The following is a 21380-nucleotide window of genomic DNA, read 5'->3' as shown; positions in this document are numbered from 1 at the left end:
TCTCCAATACCACCATGGTCTTCAAAACCACTGTCTCCAGAATAACTTATAAGACTGCCAGGAGAAGACTGGGGACGAGAGGGGAAGTTGTCCCAAGACATTAATCTACAACATTGCAAGGGAAGGCCCTGAATCCCTCAAAATTCTCTTGTGACCCAACTAAAATAAATACAAAGCAAAATCACAATAATCAGATCTTCCCTCAAGGGAAACCAAATCTGGATATGACCATCCAAAGAGTGGGACAAATGTCAGTGAAGTGGACTGGGGACTACATCTGGGAGCTGTGGTGTTGGTTTTGCTTGTTGGGAAAATCAGGCATGAAGGTCACGAAGGTCCCTTCTGTATGACAAATACGGCCATAGAGGAACCATCCTTGGGCGCCTGGGTGGCTCAGTGGGTTAAGCCGCTGCATTCGGCTCAGGTCGTGATCCCAAGGTCCTGGGATCGAGCCCCGCATCGGGCTCTCTGCTCAGCGGAGAGCCTGCTTCCTCCTCTCTCTCTGCCTGCCTCTCTGCCTACTTGTGTTCTCTCTCTGTCAAATAAATAAATAAAATCTTTAAAAAAAAAAAAAAAAAAAAAAAGAAGAAGAACCATCCTTTATAAGCCTGAAGAAATAAACAAAAAACCAAACCAAACCACAACAACAATATAAGTCTTATGGTTGGAAACTGCAGTCTCCAAAACACCAGCTTGATCTCCCTAAAACACCCCTTTTATCATTTGTTGTCCTGCTCAAGGATCCATGGCTTTTCTTGACTCTTTTCACATAAAAATTATATTGATTGGTTTTATGGTCATCCATAAATACTTTCCATTGCTTTTGTCCTTTCAGATTTATATTTGCAACTATCACTTGCACCCTCTTTAAAATGCGATCTTTTTAAACACATTACCTTATTTAAATCTGACTCAAACTTTGTTTTATTTTTCCCCAACTTTTTTTTTTTTAAAGATTTTATTTATTTGACAGAGAGAGAGAGATCACAAGTAGGCAGAGAGGCAGGCAGAGAGAGAGGGGGAAACAGGCTCCAGAGAGCCTGATGCGGGACTCAATCCCAGGACGCTGGAATCATGACCTAAGCCAAAGGCAGAGGCTTAACCCACTGAGCCACCCAGGCGCCCCTATTTTTCTCCAACTCTTAGTATCATTGTAGTGGATTTTAGAATCGCCTACGGATGACATTCACAACACTTGCCCTCAACACCAGGAACCACCATCTCTGCTGGACATTGCAAACCTCTTCTTTGGTCTTACCCTAGGTCTTTTTGTCATCCCAGATTTCTCAACCTCTGAAATCTTAAGGTCGTCTTTGGCAATATTTGAATATAATCCTTCTATATCCACTTTTAGAACTTTATTTCCATGAACTCTTCTTTTAAACTTCATTTATACTTTCCGTAATTAGACCCCTCTTTTGCCTCAGCTGATGTTCCTGGAGTTCTCTTCCTTCCTGTTCTAATTCAAATCCAAGATGCATTATTTAGACGTTTTTTTCTCCCAACAGCCACAACATTTTTATCCCTATCTTTCTATGATGACCTCCATGAGAGCTCTCAGCCATCTATGCATCCAGTTCCCTGTTTCATCCAGTCTCCTGGGCACTGCTAAAGTAATCGCAAAGAAGTAAGCTGGCTTTTCTTGAAGTCTGCGTTCAGTCTTGGCTACAACTTCAATGCTGCTGGATGTTTCTTTTACTTACCATGGTCAGCTCCCTCCCTGTACCTTCCCACAGCTTTACCAAGCTTCACGACTTCTCTGAAGTGGAAACAGCGCTAATATGATCTTTTCCAGCACCTCTCTTTCCTAGTGCCAAAAGAATACTGAGGCTATCACGACTGTCTTTGGTCCACCTCTGTCCCAAAGCTCCGTACTTAAATGAAATCTTTCTTCTTTCCTTCTTTCATTCTCTCTCCCAACCTTTATTCCTATCTCAGAGGATTGTAATTTTTTTCTTCTTCTTTGTAGCTTATTCGTCCCCTTTTCTCCAGATCCCTTCTCTTCCTTCTACTCTAAGAAGTAGATCTAAGATCATTATCTCATATCCAGTAGTATACTAAACATGCTCATATTCTTTTATAGTTAGACAAACAAATTTCCTTGATCCTAACACGTACTAGTTACTGCCTTATCTTCTTTCTTTCCCTGATGAGCCATGAATAGTGTGTCTACAGTATTTTCCTAATCCCTACTTCTCATTATTCCTCTTCAAATTTCTCTGCTCCTCACCCTTGACAATACTCTTGCTAATTGTTGGAGGAGGTCATCAGTTGACCAGGGAGCTGGATCTAGACTATCGAGGGCTCCTCACCCCCTCCGTGTCCTTGGAATGTGCGTTCTGTCCAGTGTACTAGGATCTGCTTCAAGAACATTGCTTTGAGGCATGCCTGGGTAGCTCAGCCAGTTTAAGCACCTGCCTTCGGCTTGGGTCATGATCTCTGGGTCCTGGGATGGAGCCCCGCATTGGGCTCTTTGCTCAGTGGGGAGTTTGCTTCTCTCTCTCACTCTCCTTCTGTGCTTTCTCTCTCTCTCTCAAATAAATAAATAAAAATCTTAAAAAAAAAAAAAAGAACACTGCTTTGAGAGAGTAACATGTTATTGACACTGTCTGAATGGTAAAGGTGTAAAGGTGACTGAACCCCATTAAGCTGTCTGTATCAACTCTTAAGCTTCTGGTGGGTGAGTCCGGAGATCTACTTGTCTTGTGGCCACCAATGACAAGCCTTCTACATGTGTCCCCTTGCTTATTAAACCTGCCACCTACTCATCTGGAGTGGTCTGCCTCTTTCTTCATTTCTCCCTGCCTCTGTGTACAGGGGCCAGGTTCAAATTTCACTTTGGGAGTACCTGAGGTTGAGTTAACCAACATGGAAGTCTCACCAGTCTCATAACTGGTGTCATAACTGCCAAATCCAAAGAGAGCATTTCAGTACTTATCTTATTGGCCCGGTCTGTGGTATCTAATCCAGTTGGCCATTCCTGTGGGGAAAATTACCCCACCTGGGTTCTTTCCCTAGCCCAAGAGGATTCTTTGCCCTCCTGTGTATGGACCCCTTGCCTACAGCTATTAAATGTTTGTGTGCTCTAATTTCTCACTGTTGATGATCTTTTTCTCTCAATTCTGCATTCTCCCTGAATGAATCAAATCACGGTGATGCTGGAAAAGTATCTGAGACAGAAAACGCTCAACGCATGACCAGCAGTTACTCTCTGCCCACATCAAACCTTCGTATTTGCAGTAATATAATGTAATGAAGCATCTCCATTCACCTAAGAATTTAGCTAGAGCCCCAGTTGTGAGTTCAATGACTGGTGAGAAGCTTCATGTTCTAAAAAAGAAGTGGGAGTCCCATGCCCACGGGACTTGTGGAGAAGTGAACAAGACTGTGGGGCTAGAAATGAAGGAGGAGTGGAGAGATAATTTGGAGACTTGATAGACAATCAGCTGCGAGACACGAGAAAGCAGAAATGCTGGAGAATAGGCATTATGATTAGAACATAGAAACTGAGACAATGAATTACTTGACATGCTTAGTGAATGCCTGTATGAAATTATATAATTTGTTACAACTCGGATGAGATAATGGCTTTTTTATACCTGAGATCCAGGATATTGATGCCCATTTATATGGTCACTGTAAGACAGATTATGTAAACATCAAAATTCACTTACAATCAGCCAAAAGAGTAACAGCATCATGATTTAGATGGCAGTATATAACAAGTTATATTTTTAGTGTATTTCAAAATTCTTATAAGTCACTGAGAGTGTCTAAAATATTTATAGATTACACTCAGTGTTGGAAGATACCACCGTCTTGCTCAAGCATGCAGCCATCCACACTGATACTGAGACACAGTGTTGTTAACTGGTTGAGATCCTGGGCTCTGGAGTGTTTCCACTCAGGTTTGAATCTCACCTTCTTGTTTATTACCTACGTGAATTTGGGCAAGTGATTTATTTATTTGTGGCTCAGCCTCATCTGGAAAGTGGGAATAATGGTATCTCCCTTCTAAGTTTGCTGTGAGAATTACATTAATTAATATAAAGCCCTTAGAACAGTGTCCTGCATTTCATAAACTGTACTTAATGTTATTATTGTCATTGTATATTTTGGAATCATAATACAATTCCATTAAGAAAAATAAAACTAGTTCTAATTTTTTAGACTTTTTTAGACTTGTAATGCTTTGAAATAGGTCCTGAGAAGTAAGTGGCTGGTTATTTGTGGTGATCCAAAAGCTGTGTTTAGGAATTAATCTCCATACATTCATCATTTACCTTGATGGAACCCATGGATAAGTGTTACACTTTGCTGCAATCACAGTTCCTGTTAGTCAATTTCCAGAAACATGATGCATTTCTAAATGGTGTGTTGAACAGTTACAACTTCCATGGACTACTTCCTTTCCCCTCCCACAAGAATAACTTTCTATTCCCATTTGACTGAAATGCATTTCCAACACCCCTTCCAGGAGTGTACCTCTTCCATTATGTGAGAAACAGCTGTGCACATGTTTCTGTGCCATTTTAATGATATGCTCTGCATTTCTTCATGTCTTTCTGCTGAACATTCTGTTCTTTATTTTTTGTATCACCTCTTCTGCATTAGGTAGCAACGTTCCTCAAGGTTAGTAACCTTGCTCACTTTATTTTTCCACATGTTTGTGGCATAGATTTGTATACTTTAGGCTGAGAAAGAAGCTTAAGACACTTTGGGGACAGATTTGCTGAAATTAACTTCTCCAGTCTGAAACCTGAAAGAACTAGGCCATTATAATTACATAATTTCTTTCTTTTCTTTTTTTTTCTTTCTTTCTTTCTTTCTTTTTTTTTTTTTTTTTTTAGCATGAAGGGACCTTAGAGATCCTATTTTCCAGATCCTTCGTTTTACAAATTAGGAAACTGAGTCCCTGTATATCAGCAGTAGAGCCAGATCACAATTCATCCCCCCAGGCGGATAAGTCCAGTGTTCTTTCTGCAGCGTCAGCTCCCTCCTGGATTGAGTCATTTATTTTCCAGGTGACTTCTGCATATTATGGGTGGGTGTGTTGGGGGGGAAGGGCGCTTTTAGTACTTCACAGCCTTGCCAGGTCACAGAAGCCAACATATATAACATAGAAAAAAGAAGAGAGATTTAATATAAAATAAAAGGAGAATTTTCTTTTCCTCTTGTCTTCAGTAATATCGTTATTAAGGGAAGAAAAAAAAAAAAAAAAAGAAAGAAACACCACACGGTATACTTAAGACAAGAGACGGTCTTAGGGAATGTGAAATCACCCTATCACATCTGTCTCTTCTGGAATGATCTGTTCCTAGTCCCTCCGTTCGGGGTTATTATTTTGGCCACAGTGTCCCCGGTGGGGGGCCGAGGCCAGGCGTGCGTCCGCGGTGTGTATTCCGCGTTGCGGGGCGGGGTGGGGGGAGGCGTCTGCACGTGGCCCGCGGCTCAGCGAAAGGGGGCGGGGTGGGGGGCGCGGGGAGGAGAGCGCGCGCGAGGGGCCGGGCAGTAGCCATTAGCCTGACGAGGCAGGTGGGAAGAGGGAGGGGTCTGCGCGTCCTCAGAGGCTCTGGGAACCCCGAGACCCGCTCCGCCGGGAGGGGTGAGGCTGCCACTCGCCGCGGCGCCGGGAGCTGAGGAGCGGCGGGGAGAACTTGGTCACTCGCGCCCGTCTGAGGCCGCTCGTCCAGGGACGTGGGCCCCGAGCCGCCGCGCTGCAGGACGTCGGGCCATGGGTGAGTGCGCGGGCGGGCCGCGGGACTGGCTGGCGCGGACGGCGAGCGGACGTGGCTCGGCCTCCCCGTCGGGCGCGGGACCTCTGCCGGGCGCGGGGCGGCGGGGACCCGGCGGAGGGAGGCCCGCGGGAGGCTGCGCCGACGCCCCCGGCCGCGAGCGCGCGGGGACGGCGGCCCGGGGGCTCCGCGCTCGGCGCCGGGGGAGCGGCGTGGGGAGCCTGAGGGGGCGGGCGTGCCCGGGGACCGCCGTCCGCCCGCGTCCCCGCGCCGCAGCGTGCCGCTCGGGGAGCAAGTTGAGGTGGGGCGCGAGGAGCGGAAACTTCGCACAACTTCCATTCGCACAGGTTTCCGCGCGGGAGGGGCCGGCGCGGGGCGACCGCGGGGACGCTGGCGACGCGTCCCCGTCTCGGCTGAGTGCCGCATTGGCACAAAAGGTTGGAAGTTGAGGCCGAGGGCCGGTGGGTTCTGCCTGCGCCCCCGCGGGGCTGGGGGCGGCGGAGCTGGCGCAGTCCAGCCCTGCGCGAGCTTCTGGACGGGGTCCATGCGGCGGAGTTGGGCGGCCGCCGCGAGGCACGGCCCCAGGAATGTGGCTGGGTGGGGTGCGGGGGTGCGGGGGTGCGGGGGTGGAGGGGTGGAGGGGGTGGGCGAACCTGGTGCGAAACCATCGATCCAGACCCGGCGCGAGGAGCTGGTCCCTCGGGGAGAGTTCGCGGAGCCGCAGCGAGGGGCGGGAGAGGAGGCACCCGCGCCCTCCCAGACGCGCTTCGCTCGGCCGGGGGGACCCGCGGGGTCGCGCGGCGCTGCATTTGCCGGTGACCGATGAGCGAGCCGCCCGCAGTCGGGTTTACTATTCCGCGCCCGCACACGCGTATCTCCGCGTCCGAGTCCGTCGCGCGCCCCTCCCCCGGCCTCTCCCTTGTCCTTTGTTGGAAAGGATTTCTTCAGGGGAGAGGAGGCTTCGCGACCCGGGCCCCACCTCGGGTTGAAATTCCTAAGTTCCCACAGACTCAAGGGTTAGGGGATGCTTGGACTGCTAATCGGCGGAGTTTATACACACTGGCCAATTTGGGAGAAAGGAAAAAAGAGAAGGCTGAGGACATTTTTGCCTATGAATGTGAATTGTGGTCAAGACATTCATAGTCCCTTTTTGCTTGACCCGGAAGTCTTAGAAAGACCCATTTTGAGGGCCTTTGAATAAAGCAGTGTGGCAAAGGATCTCCAGAATGGAGATCTGTCTTTAGAAGTTTTCTGAAATATTGGAATATTTCCAAGTGAAAAAGGAAAGATAAAACATTTTCCCAAGTGTGCAGAAAGTATTTCAGGTTTGGTCTTCCATGCTTTTCATTGTACATGAGAATGTAAACTCTTGTGAGTATAACACACGGAGGGAGGAAACTCTTAGGAATGGAAAGCCGAAATAATTGACTTAATGGAATTTACTCAGTTACCCCACTAAAAGCACTAAGATACAATTTGTATCCAACATACAAGTCTCTAGAAAGAATGAAATCATTTACCTTGTAACCTTAAGCTTGAGGGGACTATCTTTGAAACAAACGGTAAGTTACTTTTAATTTTGAAGTTAATTGTTTCTCTAGCTTGCATTTCCACACTGTAATGAAAACGGTTGGTCCTGAATTTTACTTCAGTAGCCCTTGGATAAATAAGCCATGATCCCTGTTACAGGAAGCTGTTTTTATGGAAACAAGGTGGAGCTAACACCTGAGCCCTTAGGGTAATCCTGAGCTTGGTCTCTAACTCTTACAGATTCTTACAGATTCTCCTCCCTATTTGTAATCTGACAGATACCTAAAATTTGTCTCCACCTTCTTCACTTAACACATTACATTTTTCTTATTGAGATTGAAATCACTAAGAACTCAAGTTGGCTAGTAAGAGAGAGTAGGTAGAGCAAGCGAGTGAGAACCCAGGGGTCAGGGAGTAGAGAAAACTAGTATGTAGCAACAAAGAGTGAGATCAAGATGCCAAGACTCAGGACAGTGGCCCACACCCTCAGTGCAGAGATAGGAAGAGCCACCGAATTATGTACAGAAACTAGAGAGAAGACTCTTCGTCAATTAAGGTCATCTTTCTCCTCTTCTTTTAATTTACTTGTGAAAAACAGAGAATGTTAGTCAGAATTTCTTTCATTTAGTGGTAGCAGGGGGTGAGGACGTTGGAGTCCATACTGCTAGGATGAAGGGGAAAACAGTGTAGGAGAATGCCTGGGTATGCCAGGAAGCTGAATCCATCTTTTTCTGGTGTCATGACAACCGAAATTTATCATTTATAGAAAGGAAGATGGTGCTATGGGAGTGAATATAGCAATCAATTCTTGTTTGACTCAGAAGAAATCCATACTCTAGCATTGTAGAAGAATGAGGGTAATTGGTTAATCAAATATTCTGAATAATTTATAGTTATATCTATAATGCACAAGGCTAATTCTCAAAAAAAAAAAAAAAGGAAAGGTTATTTGCGAAGTGGGCAGATTGAGATTCTGGCATCTCTTGCTTCCTTCTTATATTTTCTTTCCTCAGTGATGCCTTCAGCTTATCTAGCTATGCAACAGGGTTTTTCCTCTGCCCTCAAATATTGCTCTACGGAAGGGATATGATGAAGTGTTTCATACTAAAAAAATGCAGGACTAACTGTTTGCCAAGAGTATTTGCATTTTAGCTTCAAGGCCAACTTTGACCTGCAAGCTTCTAATAGTGAGATAGGTCCGGAGTATTTTTAATTTCTCCTGTAACTACATCACCTACTGCTCTTTGATTTATTTAAAACATGATATTGGACATTGTTCAGTTCCAGAGGTTATTGTGGAAAGTTTCATGGAGGGAGTGGTATTGAACCTGATTTGGGGGGGATGTGAAAGGGTTTGGTGAGAGAAGAGGTGTTCTAGATAGGACAATGGGTCTTTTCTCAAAGCAGGAAGGAAATCAGTTTTAGGGAGTAGTAAGACATAGAGCTGAGTTGACAGAATGGACTTGATTTTGGAGAGCGTTCAAAAGTAACCAGAGGAATTTAGAATTTACACGATAGGAAACAGGGAGTCATGGAGGGTTTTTGAGCATAGAAGAATTACAATGAAATTAGTGCTTAAAGGAGATGAATTGATCAGTGTTGTTTAATTCAAAGGATACATTGGAGAAGATAGACCCAGAAGATAGACCCAGTTGTCAAAGTAATCCTGAAATGATACGACATACATTTAGACCAGGCATAGTGGAATATGGTGACAGGGGAAAGAAGAAAAAAGATAGATGAAAGATACTTCTAATGAGAAATCTATAATATCAAATGATTGAGCAACATTGAGGAATAGAATGTATCAAATATATATCAAATAAGGATATCAAAAAAGGATATGTCAAATAATATCAAATCTCTGGAGATGTGAAACATTAAAAACTGGGGAAATAATGGGTCCCTTGATAGAATATTTATTTATTTATTTATTTTAAAGATTTTATTTATTTATTTGATAGAGAGAAATCACAAGTAGATGGAGAGGCAGTCAGAGAGAGAGAGGGGAAGCAGGCTCGCTGCTGAGCAGAGAGCCCGATGCGGGACTCGACCCCAGGACCCTGAGATCATGACCTGAGCCAAAGGCAGCGGCTTAACCCACTGAGCCACCCAGGTGCCCCCCTTGATAGAATATTTAAAGGCTTAACCCAATGCTTTATTTTCCCGATGCTCTGGATGGAAGATTAATTTCATTTTTGGGATGTTAATTAAGAGGTGATAGCTAGACATGTAAACCCAAATATTTAGTTGGAAATACACAATGAGAATTTAGTAGAGCATAGGAACAAGAAGGAAAATAAAGATTTCAGGGTTATCAACCTCTAGTGAGAGGTAAACCCGCACAATGAATTAACTGTTTGAAAGTTAATATATAAGGAGTGCTAGTTGAGGGATCGCAAAAGAAAGGATAAACACCTGCAGGAAGAGGAACGTAAACTACATAATGCCCTAAAATTAGAGCAGTGAAATGTGACATCTTTCACATTCAGCTTTAGATCAAGGAGTCTAAATTTCGATGAGAAGAAAATCAGGCGGAAATACTTTGTTCTTACTCAGTTTCAATAAATTTGGACATGGTTAAGGATTTGTAAAATTATTTGCAAATTTAGGCAAAGAATAATGAAACATGGTATTGTCTTGAACTCATACTAGCTTTAGGAAAAATATGGCCCCATAGAGGTAAGTTATGAACAGGGTATAAAGAGCCAGGATTTGAAGCAGGAGAAACAGAAGAGATGATAATGCTTTATATCTTTGAGTGGGTCATGTGAGTCTTGGGGATTCTGTTTTCCCTTTTGTTTGATGAGGGAGTTGGTAAGATTTGATACGTTAATGTAGCTTGGATCTTGATTCTGTAACAATTAGAGGGAAAAACATGCAAAGAAGATAAAGTTGAGCTTTTCCCATTAAGCAAAATAAGAACAATTTAATGGCATTAGACTACTCGGTAAAACTTTTTTCTTTTTTTTTTAAGAGAGGAAGAGAGAGTGGGGGAGGGGCACAGGATGAGGGAGAGAGAGAGAGAGAATCTAAAGCAGGCTCCACATGCCGAATCTCTCAACTTGAGATCACAATCTGATCCAAAATCAAGTGCTGGGAAGTTTAACCGACTGAGCCACCCAGGTCCCCTGTTAGGTAAAACTTTTAAACTTCATCTGGCCTCTGGTATGTTACTCTCCTTGGAAAATTTAAAAAGTCTTATAGTCTGAACCTGAATAGAGAAAGATAAACTGATGTTCTGGTTATCCTTGCTACATAACAACTGTCCCCCAAACCAACGAATTAAAACAACAACTTATTATTAACTCTCATGGCTCTGCAGACTGACTGCTGAGCAGTTCCTGTTGAGGTCTGATGCCTTTGCAGTCTCGTATCTGCTGGGAATGCAGGCATCTGAAGGCCTGACCGGGTTGGTTGTCTAAGGTAGCTCCCACATATTGGCAACTGATGCTAGCTCTTGGCTAGGAGTTCATTGGGGCTGCCTTCAGGTGACTTGGGCTCTTCACAGAATGGCAGCTGGATTCTGAAAGGCAGCATTCCTAGGACAAGTGTTCCAGGAAACCGGGTGGAAGCTGTAGGGGAGGGGCATTGGGTCCCTCCTCTTGCTTTGAGGAGCATTTCTACAAGGAGAGAAAAAAATGGTAGTAGCCAGTTAACTGATCTCATTTCTAAAAAAGATGTCTTAGAAGTGTGCTTTGCCATACAGACCTCATCAGGTTTACAAGGGAAAATTTGAAGTAAGGTTTTTGAAACACATATGATAAAGGACTGAATCTTTAATTAGAAATATGAAGAAATCTAGGCAGTCACACTAAAATTTCACAGCAGAACATTTGAGTGTGGAAATTCATGTCTGGGTGCAAATGTGTTAGGAAGGTGCTGGGAGAAGCTCTACTCAAAATAATTTCAAATAATCTCAGTCTTTCTTATTTTAATTTAAATCTGAAGTTTCTAAAGCTATCGTGAATTACTATTTATTTCACTTGGAGTTTAGTTTGTGTCATCAATTGGAATATAGGTCAGTAAATCTTTTATTTAATATCCTTTAATTATAATAAACTAAACGCTTTGTGATGAACTGCTCAGAAGCTTGCTTTAATTTTCAAAAACATATTAATTATACAAAACATAATTTGAACTGGTGGAATGTTGACTAAAAATAAGTATAGGCTTAAGTATTCTCATTTTTGGAACATATGTTTCCAAATCAAAGATGTAAGATTTAACAAAACTTTAAATGTAAATTCTCATTTTATCATTTTCAATTGGAGAGGGGCAGAGTTGTCATTTCTAATACAAAAATACAGGGCTTTCTCCTAGACAACTGAGAAGCAAAAATTAGGGTGAATGAGATGGGTTTAAACTCAAGGACAGAATTAGTTTCAACCTAGAAACTTAGTGGCCTTAAAAAAGAATTAGATTCTGACTTTCAACTTGGTTGATTTGAGGTCGTTCTATTTTCAACTACTTGACAAGAGATGAGGAAATAGGATAGGTGATGTGAAGTCATATTACTTGACGCATACTACGCTATACAACAAACACAACCAGATCTTACCAAGAAATAAAGGCTTGACCTTTATAATCAGAATAATGCATGAAGAGTCCAAAGGTAATATGACATGTAGTTAAAATAAATTCTTTAGTTTGTTAAGATCACCTGTCAAAATAGTCACTCACTACTTGCTGCATAGTGTATAAGATATGCCAAAACTATATAATAGCAAAATAAGTTATCTCTTGCTATTTCCACACAATTTCTTGCTCTAAGGCTTCTAATTATATTGTCTCATTAGAATAACTTAGGGAATATATTATGTTCCAATTCCTGGGTCCCACTGCCAAGTCAGGTTGAGAAGGTTTGGGCTTGAGAAATGGACCTGCAGTATAACATGTAATCTAGCGTTTTGAGGTGGGAAGTTTGGGATATGATTTTAGAAATAACCAATACAGAATGCCTGCCTCTCCTTCATCAAGCCAACCGAGCTACAATTGTAAGTGTTACTCTTTTATTTGTATGTGTAATATATTACATTTAATCCAGTTTCTAACTCTAAAAAATGTTACCAAGAGCTATGCCTTGGGATTGCTGTTACATTTCTGTTTCTTTTCTCCCTTAAACTTGCTAGGTCTCTAAAGGTGTTGCCTGTCTCTTTCTGTACCAGTCACTCCGTAGCCTTAAGATGGGGTCATGCTCTCCGGAGATGACTGAAACTCTTCCCCTGAAGGTTGCTTATGATTTCTAGTCTCATGGCTTCAAGTGTTTCTGTGTTCATAACTCCCAAACTGGTATTGCTATACACAGCTGTCCCCTACCTCCACCCACAGTCCCTCTACTCCCTCAAACTCAGTATGTTCAAAACTGAATTAGTTACATCCTTCCTGTATCTAAATGGTTCTCACCTCTTTCCTTTTCTTGATGACTCTTGGATACACCTGGCCTTGAGGATGTAAGGTCCTAACATCTCTTACCATCTACACTGTTTTATCATATATCATGAACTTTGCTTTCATTCAGCTCCTCCCCCTCCTGCCTGGGTTCTGGTGGTCTTTCCTGTGCAAGTTACTTCCCCTCTTCCATTCCCCGAAAATCATCCCCCTTTGTGGATCAGCGCACTCCATTCAAACACAGCGCTTACATGCCGTTTACCTCACCGCTGCGATTCCTGCTGTTCCCTTTCATGCACTTTTTCCCTAAACAAAAGAAACTACAAACCAATTTCTTCTATCCACCCTTAGCTTTTTCTTACCCCCCAATTATCTAATCATGCTCATTTTGCTCCTTGCCAGGCCCTTTCTGTTTCTTAATTTTTTTTAAATTTCTTTTCAATGTCCCAGAATTCATTGTTTATTCACCACACCCAGTGCTCCATGCAAAAACGTGCCCTCCATAATACCCACCACCAGGCTCACCCAACCCCCCACCCCCCTCCCCTTCAAAACCCTCATATTGTTTCTCAGAATCCACAGTCTGTCATGGTTCATCTCCCCCTCCCGTTTTCCCCAACACCCATTCTGTTTCTTCATGGAATTGCAAAACTCTGTTGCTTGACTTAACTTCATTAGCATGACTTAAATATATTTCCTGTGTGAAAACTCCCCACCCTGTGCCCAGCTTAGTGTTTGCCGAAGTATGAGGTACATACTAGTGAGATGCAAAATGTTTTTATTTTATGTATTTAACAAATACAGTATTGAATACTGTATTTGTAGGTGCTTTGTGAGTTCTTAATGATTCAATCTTTGTTAACAGTTCTATTATATAGATATTATTATCTTCATTTTTACACAGAAATTTTAAATAATTTGTGCAAGGTAATGAAAGTAGTAAGCAGTAGAGAGGGTATCTGAACTCAGTCTATGCTCCCAAACACTATGTTATACTCTTTCCTTTTTAGGTGGGCATGATTTTTTAGGTGGTTCAAAGACATGGCATCAAATAAAACTGAAGGTTACAATGATAAAATTATTCTCATCTCAATTTTCTTTCAATTCTTTTGATTAAATCAAGAAGAAATCCTAATTTAGTGCTATTAATTTTATGCAAATCACAGCAATTACCTTAACAGATCTCCATTTACATAACATGATAATGCATCGTGGTTTAAATATAAAGTGACACACAATTCAAAAAATGGCCAGGGACTCCCAGGTGGTTCAGTGGGTTAAGTGTCTGTCTTTAGCTTAGGTTATGATCCCAGAGTCCTGGGGTCAAGTCCCGCATTGGGCTACTTGCTATGTAGGCAAGAAGCCTGCTTCTCCCTCTGCCTTCCTCTCTTCTTGCTTGGTTGGGCACGTTCTCCATCTCTCTCACTAATAAATATATAAAATCTTAAAAAAAAAAAAAAAAGTTAGGTATTAGATTTTGGGATGCCTGGCTGGCTTAGTCGTTAAGTGTCTGCCTTCTGCCCTGGTGGTGATCACAGGGTCATGGGATTGAGGCCTGCATCAAGCTCCCTGCTCAGCGGGGCGTCTGCTTTTCCCTCTTCCACTCTCCCTGCTTGTGTTCCCTCTCTCACTCACACCCTCTCTCTCTCTCTGTCAAATAAATAAATAAATAAATAAAATCTTAAAAAAAAAGTCAAATAGTTAAAAAGTACCAATGATATTTCAGGCAATTCCTTTTATAATAAAGGGAGGGCAGGCCCTAGACTTTGCGCACTTGGTAGTCCCTGTTTTTAAGATAGGAAATACTGATTATTTATTTATGGTAGAGATTTAAAGTTTTATTGGCAATATGTTTTACTAAAAATGAAAACTGTTTTAAAACATGAAGTAAATGAGAGTAATGATGGTATTGATATGGGACAAACTATATAACCTGGAGGCAGTTTGATGCTGAAGAAGTAGTTAAAACAAGTATTTCAATAAATTCTTCTTCTAATTCATCCACATGGAGCTTGGGCATGTTTGTCACTGAACCTTCTGGGCCCTTGGGAATAATACCATCAATATCTCTCTTACAGGGATGTTTATAGGGGGAAAAAAAGATATTTGAAAAGAGTCTTAAATATAATAAATGCTCAGTCAATTGTTGCACTTTTACACATTGTTAGGTAATGAGGTAAAAACTGTATGTAGGGCACACAAATGCCTGCACAAAAACCCTGCATCCGATGGAAGTCTGTCTTTTCTGTATGCTCTCAGTGTCTTATCTCTACAGCTGTTATGGCACTTACTGAACACAGGAATGTGTTTTTTCCTTCCCCATTATTTGAGGTCATGTCCAGACTCTGAAGGCAACAACTTTTAGATAATTGGCAAAGAAACCAACAAACATTCTTACCGTTAAAGTGTTTGTCTAGTATTGCCTACCCTGCTCCCTTAGTAGAAAGTTACAGAAACACAAAATTTCACTCCTATTTATGTAAAATTTATTTAGGATTCATCAGGGTAGGAGACAGGGAAGAAAGCAAAGGTGTGGAATAGGGTTCTCTGTCCAGAACAGAGTTAAGGATGCTGTCATGGGAGGGATTCAACGCTGGATCAAAGCCCCTGATGAGATGAAAAACATTAAGGCAATAAGGATCTAGAAGAATCTGCTGAAAAGCAGATGAGATAATTGGCACAATGTCAGGAGAGTCAAAGGAGAATAGCATTTGTGTGTGTGTGTGTGTGCGTGTTTTAACATCTTATATATTTATTTGAAGGCGAGAGAGACCGAGAGAGCAGGAGCTAGGAGGAGAGGGAGGAGCAGGCTCCTTTACATGGGACTTGATCCCAGAGCCTGGGATCAGAACCTGAGCCAAAGGCAAATACTTAACAGACTGAGCCATCCAGGTGCCCCAGGAGAACAGCGTTTTGAGAAATGAATGATGTACAGTATTCAGTACAACAGAAAGAAGAGAAGAATGTCCTTTCCTTTGTTTAATGGCTTTTTTGTTGCTATAAGCCTGTCAAAATGAAAGTGTTTTTTATTAAGAGGTGAAGATACAAGCCTCCTCTCATGGAGCATATTTCGAGAACCACAAACAAAACAGGAAGGACTGAAGGGAGGGAGAGAGAGGGAGGAGGAAGGAGTTGAGAAGAGGCGTAAGGGACCAGGAGAGGGAAGCGAGAAGGAAGGATAAAACAGGTTTAAATCGATCCGAGGTCAAGTGAAAAGTTTTTTATCAGGTAGGAAAGAATGAGAAGAATTGCTTCATGTTTTGAGAAAGAGGGGAATGATCTAGGGGAGAGGCGTAGACTGAAAAGCTACAGAAATGACAGAATCCCCGAGCATTATATTATATAAATGATTAATAATATGAACTTACTTTGTATTACTTAAACAGTTTTTAAAGTAAACAAAATACTATTTTGTCTATAAAAATGTTTGATGGCATTTGCAGATTTTTTTTAAATGAATACACTTCTTGATTGTTTTAAGTTGTGTGTTTGTTCAGTCAAGATGTAACTTGTCTGTTTTGACAAGCGTATTGTGTTTATTTTTCTTAACATTTCATTTATAGAGACTATTTATACCTTTCATACTAAGAATATGTAGATAATATATGGTCTATATTCGAAAAGTTATGTGAATCAGCAGAGATAAAGCATATCGTGGTTAAATATTTACTAAGCCAGCAATCAGGAGGTAATGGCTCTTGTCCCAGCTCAGTTGTTCTTGATCTGTGCTGCTTTTTCCCTCTGTTGTAGATGAGAGACGTGTGTTCAGTAGCCTTTAAGATTCTCTGCAGCTCTCAATGCCTGTAAGCTGGGGGTATCTGGTTGGTTCAGTCTGTAGAGCTTTAGAATCCTGTTCTCTGGTTCATGAATTTGAGCCCCAGTTTGGATGTAGAGATGGATAGATAGATAGATAGATAGATAGATAAATGCTTGTGAGCTAATAAACAAACAAGAAAATAAATAAATACAAGACACTGGTGCCCACAACCTCATCAGATTATTAAAGAGGATAATTGTATAGCAGTGTTTCTCAGAACTGCAAACAGACCTGTCCTTAGTAATTTCGTTTTGGTTTCAACCTAGACTTTCTAACAGAGAAGACTCTTAAGAGTTCAACCAGAAGATTTTGGTATTTTTCTTTTTTCAAGCCTTAGATATGCTTTTGTATATTTACCAAGTGAAGATAAAGAAATAGTTGAAACAAAACAAGCATATAATATTGCCAGAAATTAATTGAGGTTTCATTAGGGTAGGTTGCTCACTCATAATTCATTAAATACTATTATTTATGTACATTATTAACATATATATTATAGTATCGAGACATTATTAACCTATTACATAGTAATTACAGGTGTGCATTATAATACACATTATTTATATATAATAACAACTGTATATTGTATTACTAATAAGTGAGGGAACTAGTTGATATATTTCAACATGTAAATTTATATTGCTTATGCTGGTAACATCCTAAACTTTTGAAATATATTGCTGCACGTATGTCTGTGTGTGTATGTGGGCAGGGTCCTTGTTTCTGCATTTTGTTTGATTTGTTCAATTTTTATGTGTGTGAGTGCAGTGTTCTGTGAGGTTGTCACAATGGAAATGGAGTCATTTTGAAGTTCCTAAGAATGCTATTTTATCCATTGGCAGTGTTCTCTGGAGGTAAAAATTATAGCCATGCTTAAATCCTAGTCTATAAGTCCCAAACATCCAAACATTTTTGAAAAGAAATATCAAGGCATAGAGAAGAAGATACCTGAAAATGTAAAATAAAATACAAAAATAGAATATAACTCATTGCTGGTTTATTCTTTTTGGATGTAATATTTTGTGTTTGCTATTTCTTTTATTAAAGAAAAAAACACAAGGATGCAAAAGAGAAGTGCTGAGATGGAGCTGTTTTCAAAACATTCTGAAGACCAAATACACAGTACTGTATTTTTTCTATTATTGAGATAACTCAAATGGGATTTCAGCTAAGTCAACCATGAGCTTGAGACTTGAAGCTCAGATAATGAACATCGGGTGCTAAGGGGGTTTTCTTCATTCCCATTTCGGGTTTTCTACTCAATAGTTCAAAAAGGACAAAAATTCACAACAAGGAGGTACTGGATACAAGACACGTATGTAGCAAGATGATCTGTTATTGTCCCTGTCTTACATGGTATATTCCTGTCAAAAAAAGGATTTACAAAGAAGAATACAATTCTGTTCGTTAATTGTACATGAGAAAGTAAATTCACAGTGACAAGTCTCTAGACAGGAAAAGGCCAGAGCAGCTATTAATATAAGTGCACAAGTTGTTAAGTAATTTGTTCCTTAGGTATAAATGAAGTAGAGATCACTAGAAAAAATATAGTGTTATTAATTAGTTCCATTCATTTCACCGCAATTAACTCAATGGACTTCTCTTTACATAACATGATAAATATGTGGTTTAAATAAACAGACATAAAGTAACGTTCAATTCAAAAGAGTTTAAAAATATTTTTAAAATATCAATGATAACACACATCTCATCACATTCTATTAAAATCATTGTTGTGGCAGAATCTTTGTACCCAGGGCTACCAATACCTCTGTGGTAAAAGAGTATCATGTACTGGAAATCTGCTAAGAAAGTAGTTGTAAGCATTCTCTCCATTTAAAAAAAAGGTAACTATGTGGGATGAATGTGTTAATTAATTGAATTGTGGTTCGTTATTTCACAATGTATATATATATGTCATGTAGTAAACTTGAAATATATACAATCTTATTTATCAACTATACTTCAGTAATGATGAAAATTTATGAAAATAAAAAAAACTAAATAAAAAAAAAGAATACTTCTTCCCCCAAAAGCAGCCTCTTAAAATTACTTAAGTATTCATACGACTGAACAAATAGATCTTAGGGGTCTACCCCATGCTCACCTTGTTTTGTGCACAGTGACATAGTGAGGGATGCGAAGTAAGGGTAATTCCTGTTCCAGAAGAATTTACACATTAATTACAGATATATAACTTGCACCCAGAAAACTATTTCAGAATTTTATAAGATTGGATAATGGATGTCTAGATTAAATATAAGGATGGCTAAAACCATTGGTCAGTAAAGGAACAGACCAGGGGAGGCTGCAGCCATCCCCGTAAGCTTCCCAGATGAGGTCCTTGAAGAGGAGCTGGGTGTACTGTGACGTCGTCATGAAGTAGGGCAGTGGTGGTGTGGGCACAGCCCAGGAGGAGCAGGAGTGAAGGATGAGGGAGGTGGAGGTGGGAGGGGGATGGGGGATGCCTTGGGAACCCCCACCCCCACCCCGCCACCAAAATCTGCTTCCCTCAGCTTCCTGGTGTAAAGGCTGCTAATTTTTTCCACGCACCATGACCTCTGGAATGGGAGATGAAGTCACAACCCAATAGAAGGGTTTCTAGGCAGGATAAGCATGATGTGAATGGCTCCCTGGGGTGAGCAAAGTCAGGTTCCACGTGTCACAGCACCCCATCCTTCTGTTGCCTCCCTCTGGTGCTCCAACTGCAAACCTTCTCATTGTCCTTGCCCAGCCCTTACAGCCGTGTCCTGTTTGCTCTTCTAGTCCAGCCTGTCATTACCTCCTCTCTGTTCAGTCGTGGCCCATGCTCTAGCCACTCTCCACAGCTCTTCTTGGTTTCCTTAGCTCTTTGTCTCAGTGCATCTAGACTCTTGGAACCTAGGTGGGAAGAAGGCTTGATACGAGAACGGAGAAAGTGGTTCTGTTACACGATCTGCAGTTGTGGCATTTCAGAAGGGGAGTGATAAGGAACTCAGCTGACTTGTTCCGGATGTAGGAGAAGGGAAGAACAGATGAGAAAAAAGGAGAAGAAAAGCTATCTTTCTATCTGTTATAGATGTAAAGATTGTGTTAGAATACCAACCACAAGAAGCTGGTATTCTGAGGAGAGAAAGTCGTTTCGACAAGCACAAACTGGAAATATTTACAATCCAGGCAGTTGCTAATTAATTAAATTTAATGTATCAAATCCTTGTTATAAAATAAGAGGATGATGTGGAATGATTTTATCAACCCAGTGATTCAGGAGTGATTTGTTGATCTGCTTATCTGAAGTGATGTTTTGTTACTTCCTGCTATCCCCCTCCTTAAAAACTGCAAAACAATGAACTTTCCAGATGAAGGACTCTTTTACTAAGATTATGCAATAGGCTTCTCTGTAAATTAATCCTGCAAACAAGTTTTTAAGATCTAATTTCTACCTCACTCCCATGATGTATCAGAAATTTATAAAATTTGACCCAAAAATGTAAGGATGTCCACTTAATTATAAATGAAATAATTTAATATAACATAATTATAGATTATAACCCAGTGGGCTATTTTGATGACCTAAGTTAAGTTAAAAAATAAAAAATCTGAAAAATTATTTATTTACTTTTTAAAAGATTTTATATTTAAGTAATCTCTATACCCAACATGGGTCTCGAACTTACTCCTGTGAGATCAAGAGTTACATGCTCCATCGACTGAACCAGACAGGCAACCCTGAAGAAATCGGAAACTTTAGGTACCAGAGAATGTGATATAGTTATGTGGTGGTAATGAGAGGATACCAACAGTTTTTAAAATATCACAAATAATATTTATTAAATATTTATTATATTATTAATTCTATTAATATCTATTAAATATTAAGTAAATATTTATTCAACATTATGAACTTTTACCTATTTCCTCCCTGTTTTTGATACTTAATATGTATGATTTAATTGAAGTGAAAGGCAAAGGAGAAAGATCCCTTTCTCTTCACACCTTAAATTCACATTCTTACTTTCACTGTCTCTAATTCTGGGGCTGTCTTCCATTTCCTTTTTTTTTTTCCCCAGCACCCTATTTCCCCCTCTTTCTTGCTTTTTCTTGGTTTTTAAGATTGATTAATTAATTAATTAATTTGACAGTAAGAGAGAGAGACAGAGATCACAAGTAGGCAGAGAGGCAGGCAGAGAGGGGGGAAGCAGGTTCCCTGGTGAGCAGAGAGCCTGCTACAGGGCTCGATCCTAGGACCCCAGGATCATGACCTGAGCTGAAGGCAGAGGCTTTAACCCACTGAGCCCCCCAGGTGCCCTTTTCTTGGCTTTTAGAATTTTAAAAAAATGATGACTGTTTGAAGCAAAGGCTATTATCCATGTGGTTGAAAAACTCAGTTCTCTCCCATCTTCTCTGTAAAAGACTGACCCAAACCAACATAAAATAAAATACTACGTAATTAAAACAAAACATTCTGGCTAGGTAAGTTTTAAAAAACGAATTGGGCATCTGTAACTATGTTTTGTTTTGTTTTTAAGATTTTATTTGGAGAGAGAGAGACATAGGATGAGCAGGGAGAGAGGAAGAGGGAGAGGGACAAGCAGACTCCCTGCTGAGTGGGGAACCTGACTCAGGGCTTGATCCCACAACCCCCAGATCATGACTTGAGCCAAAGGCAAACACTTTACCCATCGGGATCCACTCAGGAACTCCTGTAACTATGTTTTGTTTTTTTCCCCCCCATTCTCCACTGAAACTTTCTTATTTTAGTATATGGTGCTACATGCAGGTGAATTTCTAGATGCAAATGTGTAGAGGGAGCATCTCCTCATCCTCAGCTGCCAAGTAGTTCTGGTGGGCATGACTCTGGTCTTCCTATTCCTGCAAACACTATAGAATTGAGGTACAAGTAGCTGTTTGCTCTCTTCAAGCAGAGT

General features: G+C 40.9%; 1 protein-coding gene across 1 annotated transcript in view; it reads left to right on the top strand.

The window, feature by feature from the left end:
- Window positions 1-5508: 5508 nt before the first annotated feature.
- The window catches only part of GPM6A (glycoprotein M6A), a 340823-nt gene continuing 324951 nt past the window's right edge, over window positions 5509-21380 (top strand). The window contains exon 1 of the mRNA XM_059384100.1: window positions 5509-5738. Coding sequence (XP_059240083.1) covers window positions 5735-5738 — 4 coding nt within the window. The 5' untranslated portion in view covers window positions 5509-5734. The remainder of the gene's footprint in view (window positions 5739-21380) is intronic.

This window comes from Mustela nigripes, chromosome 18 (genome assembly GCF_022355385.1).
Source record: "Mustela nigripes isolate SB6536 chromosome 18, MUSNIG.SB6536, whole genome shotgun sequence".
Taxonomy (NCBI): domain Eukaryota; kingdom Metazoa; phylum Chordata; class Mammalia; order Carnivora; family Mustelidae; genus Mustela; species Mustela nigripes.
The sequence above is the reverse complement of the archived record's forward strand: the minus strand, read 5'-3'. Positions and strand labels throughout refer to the sequence as shown.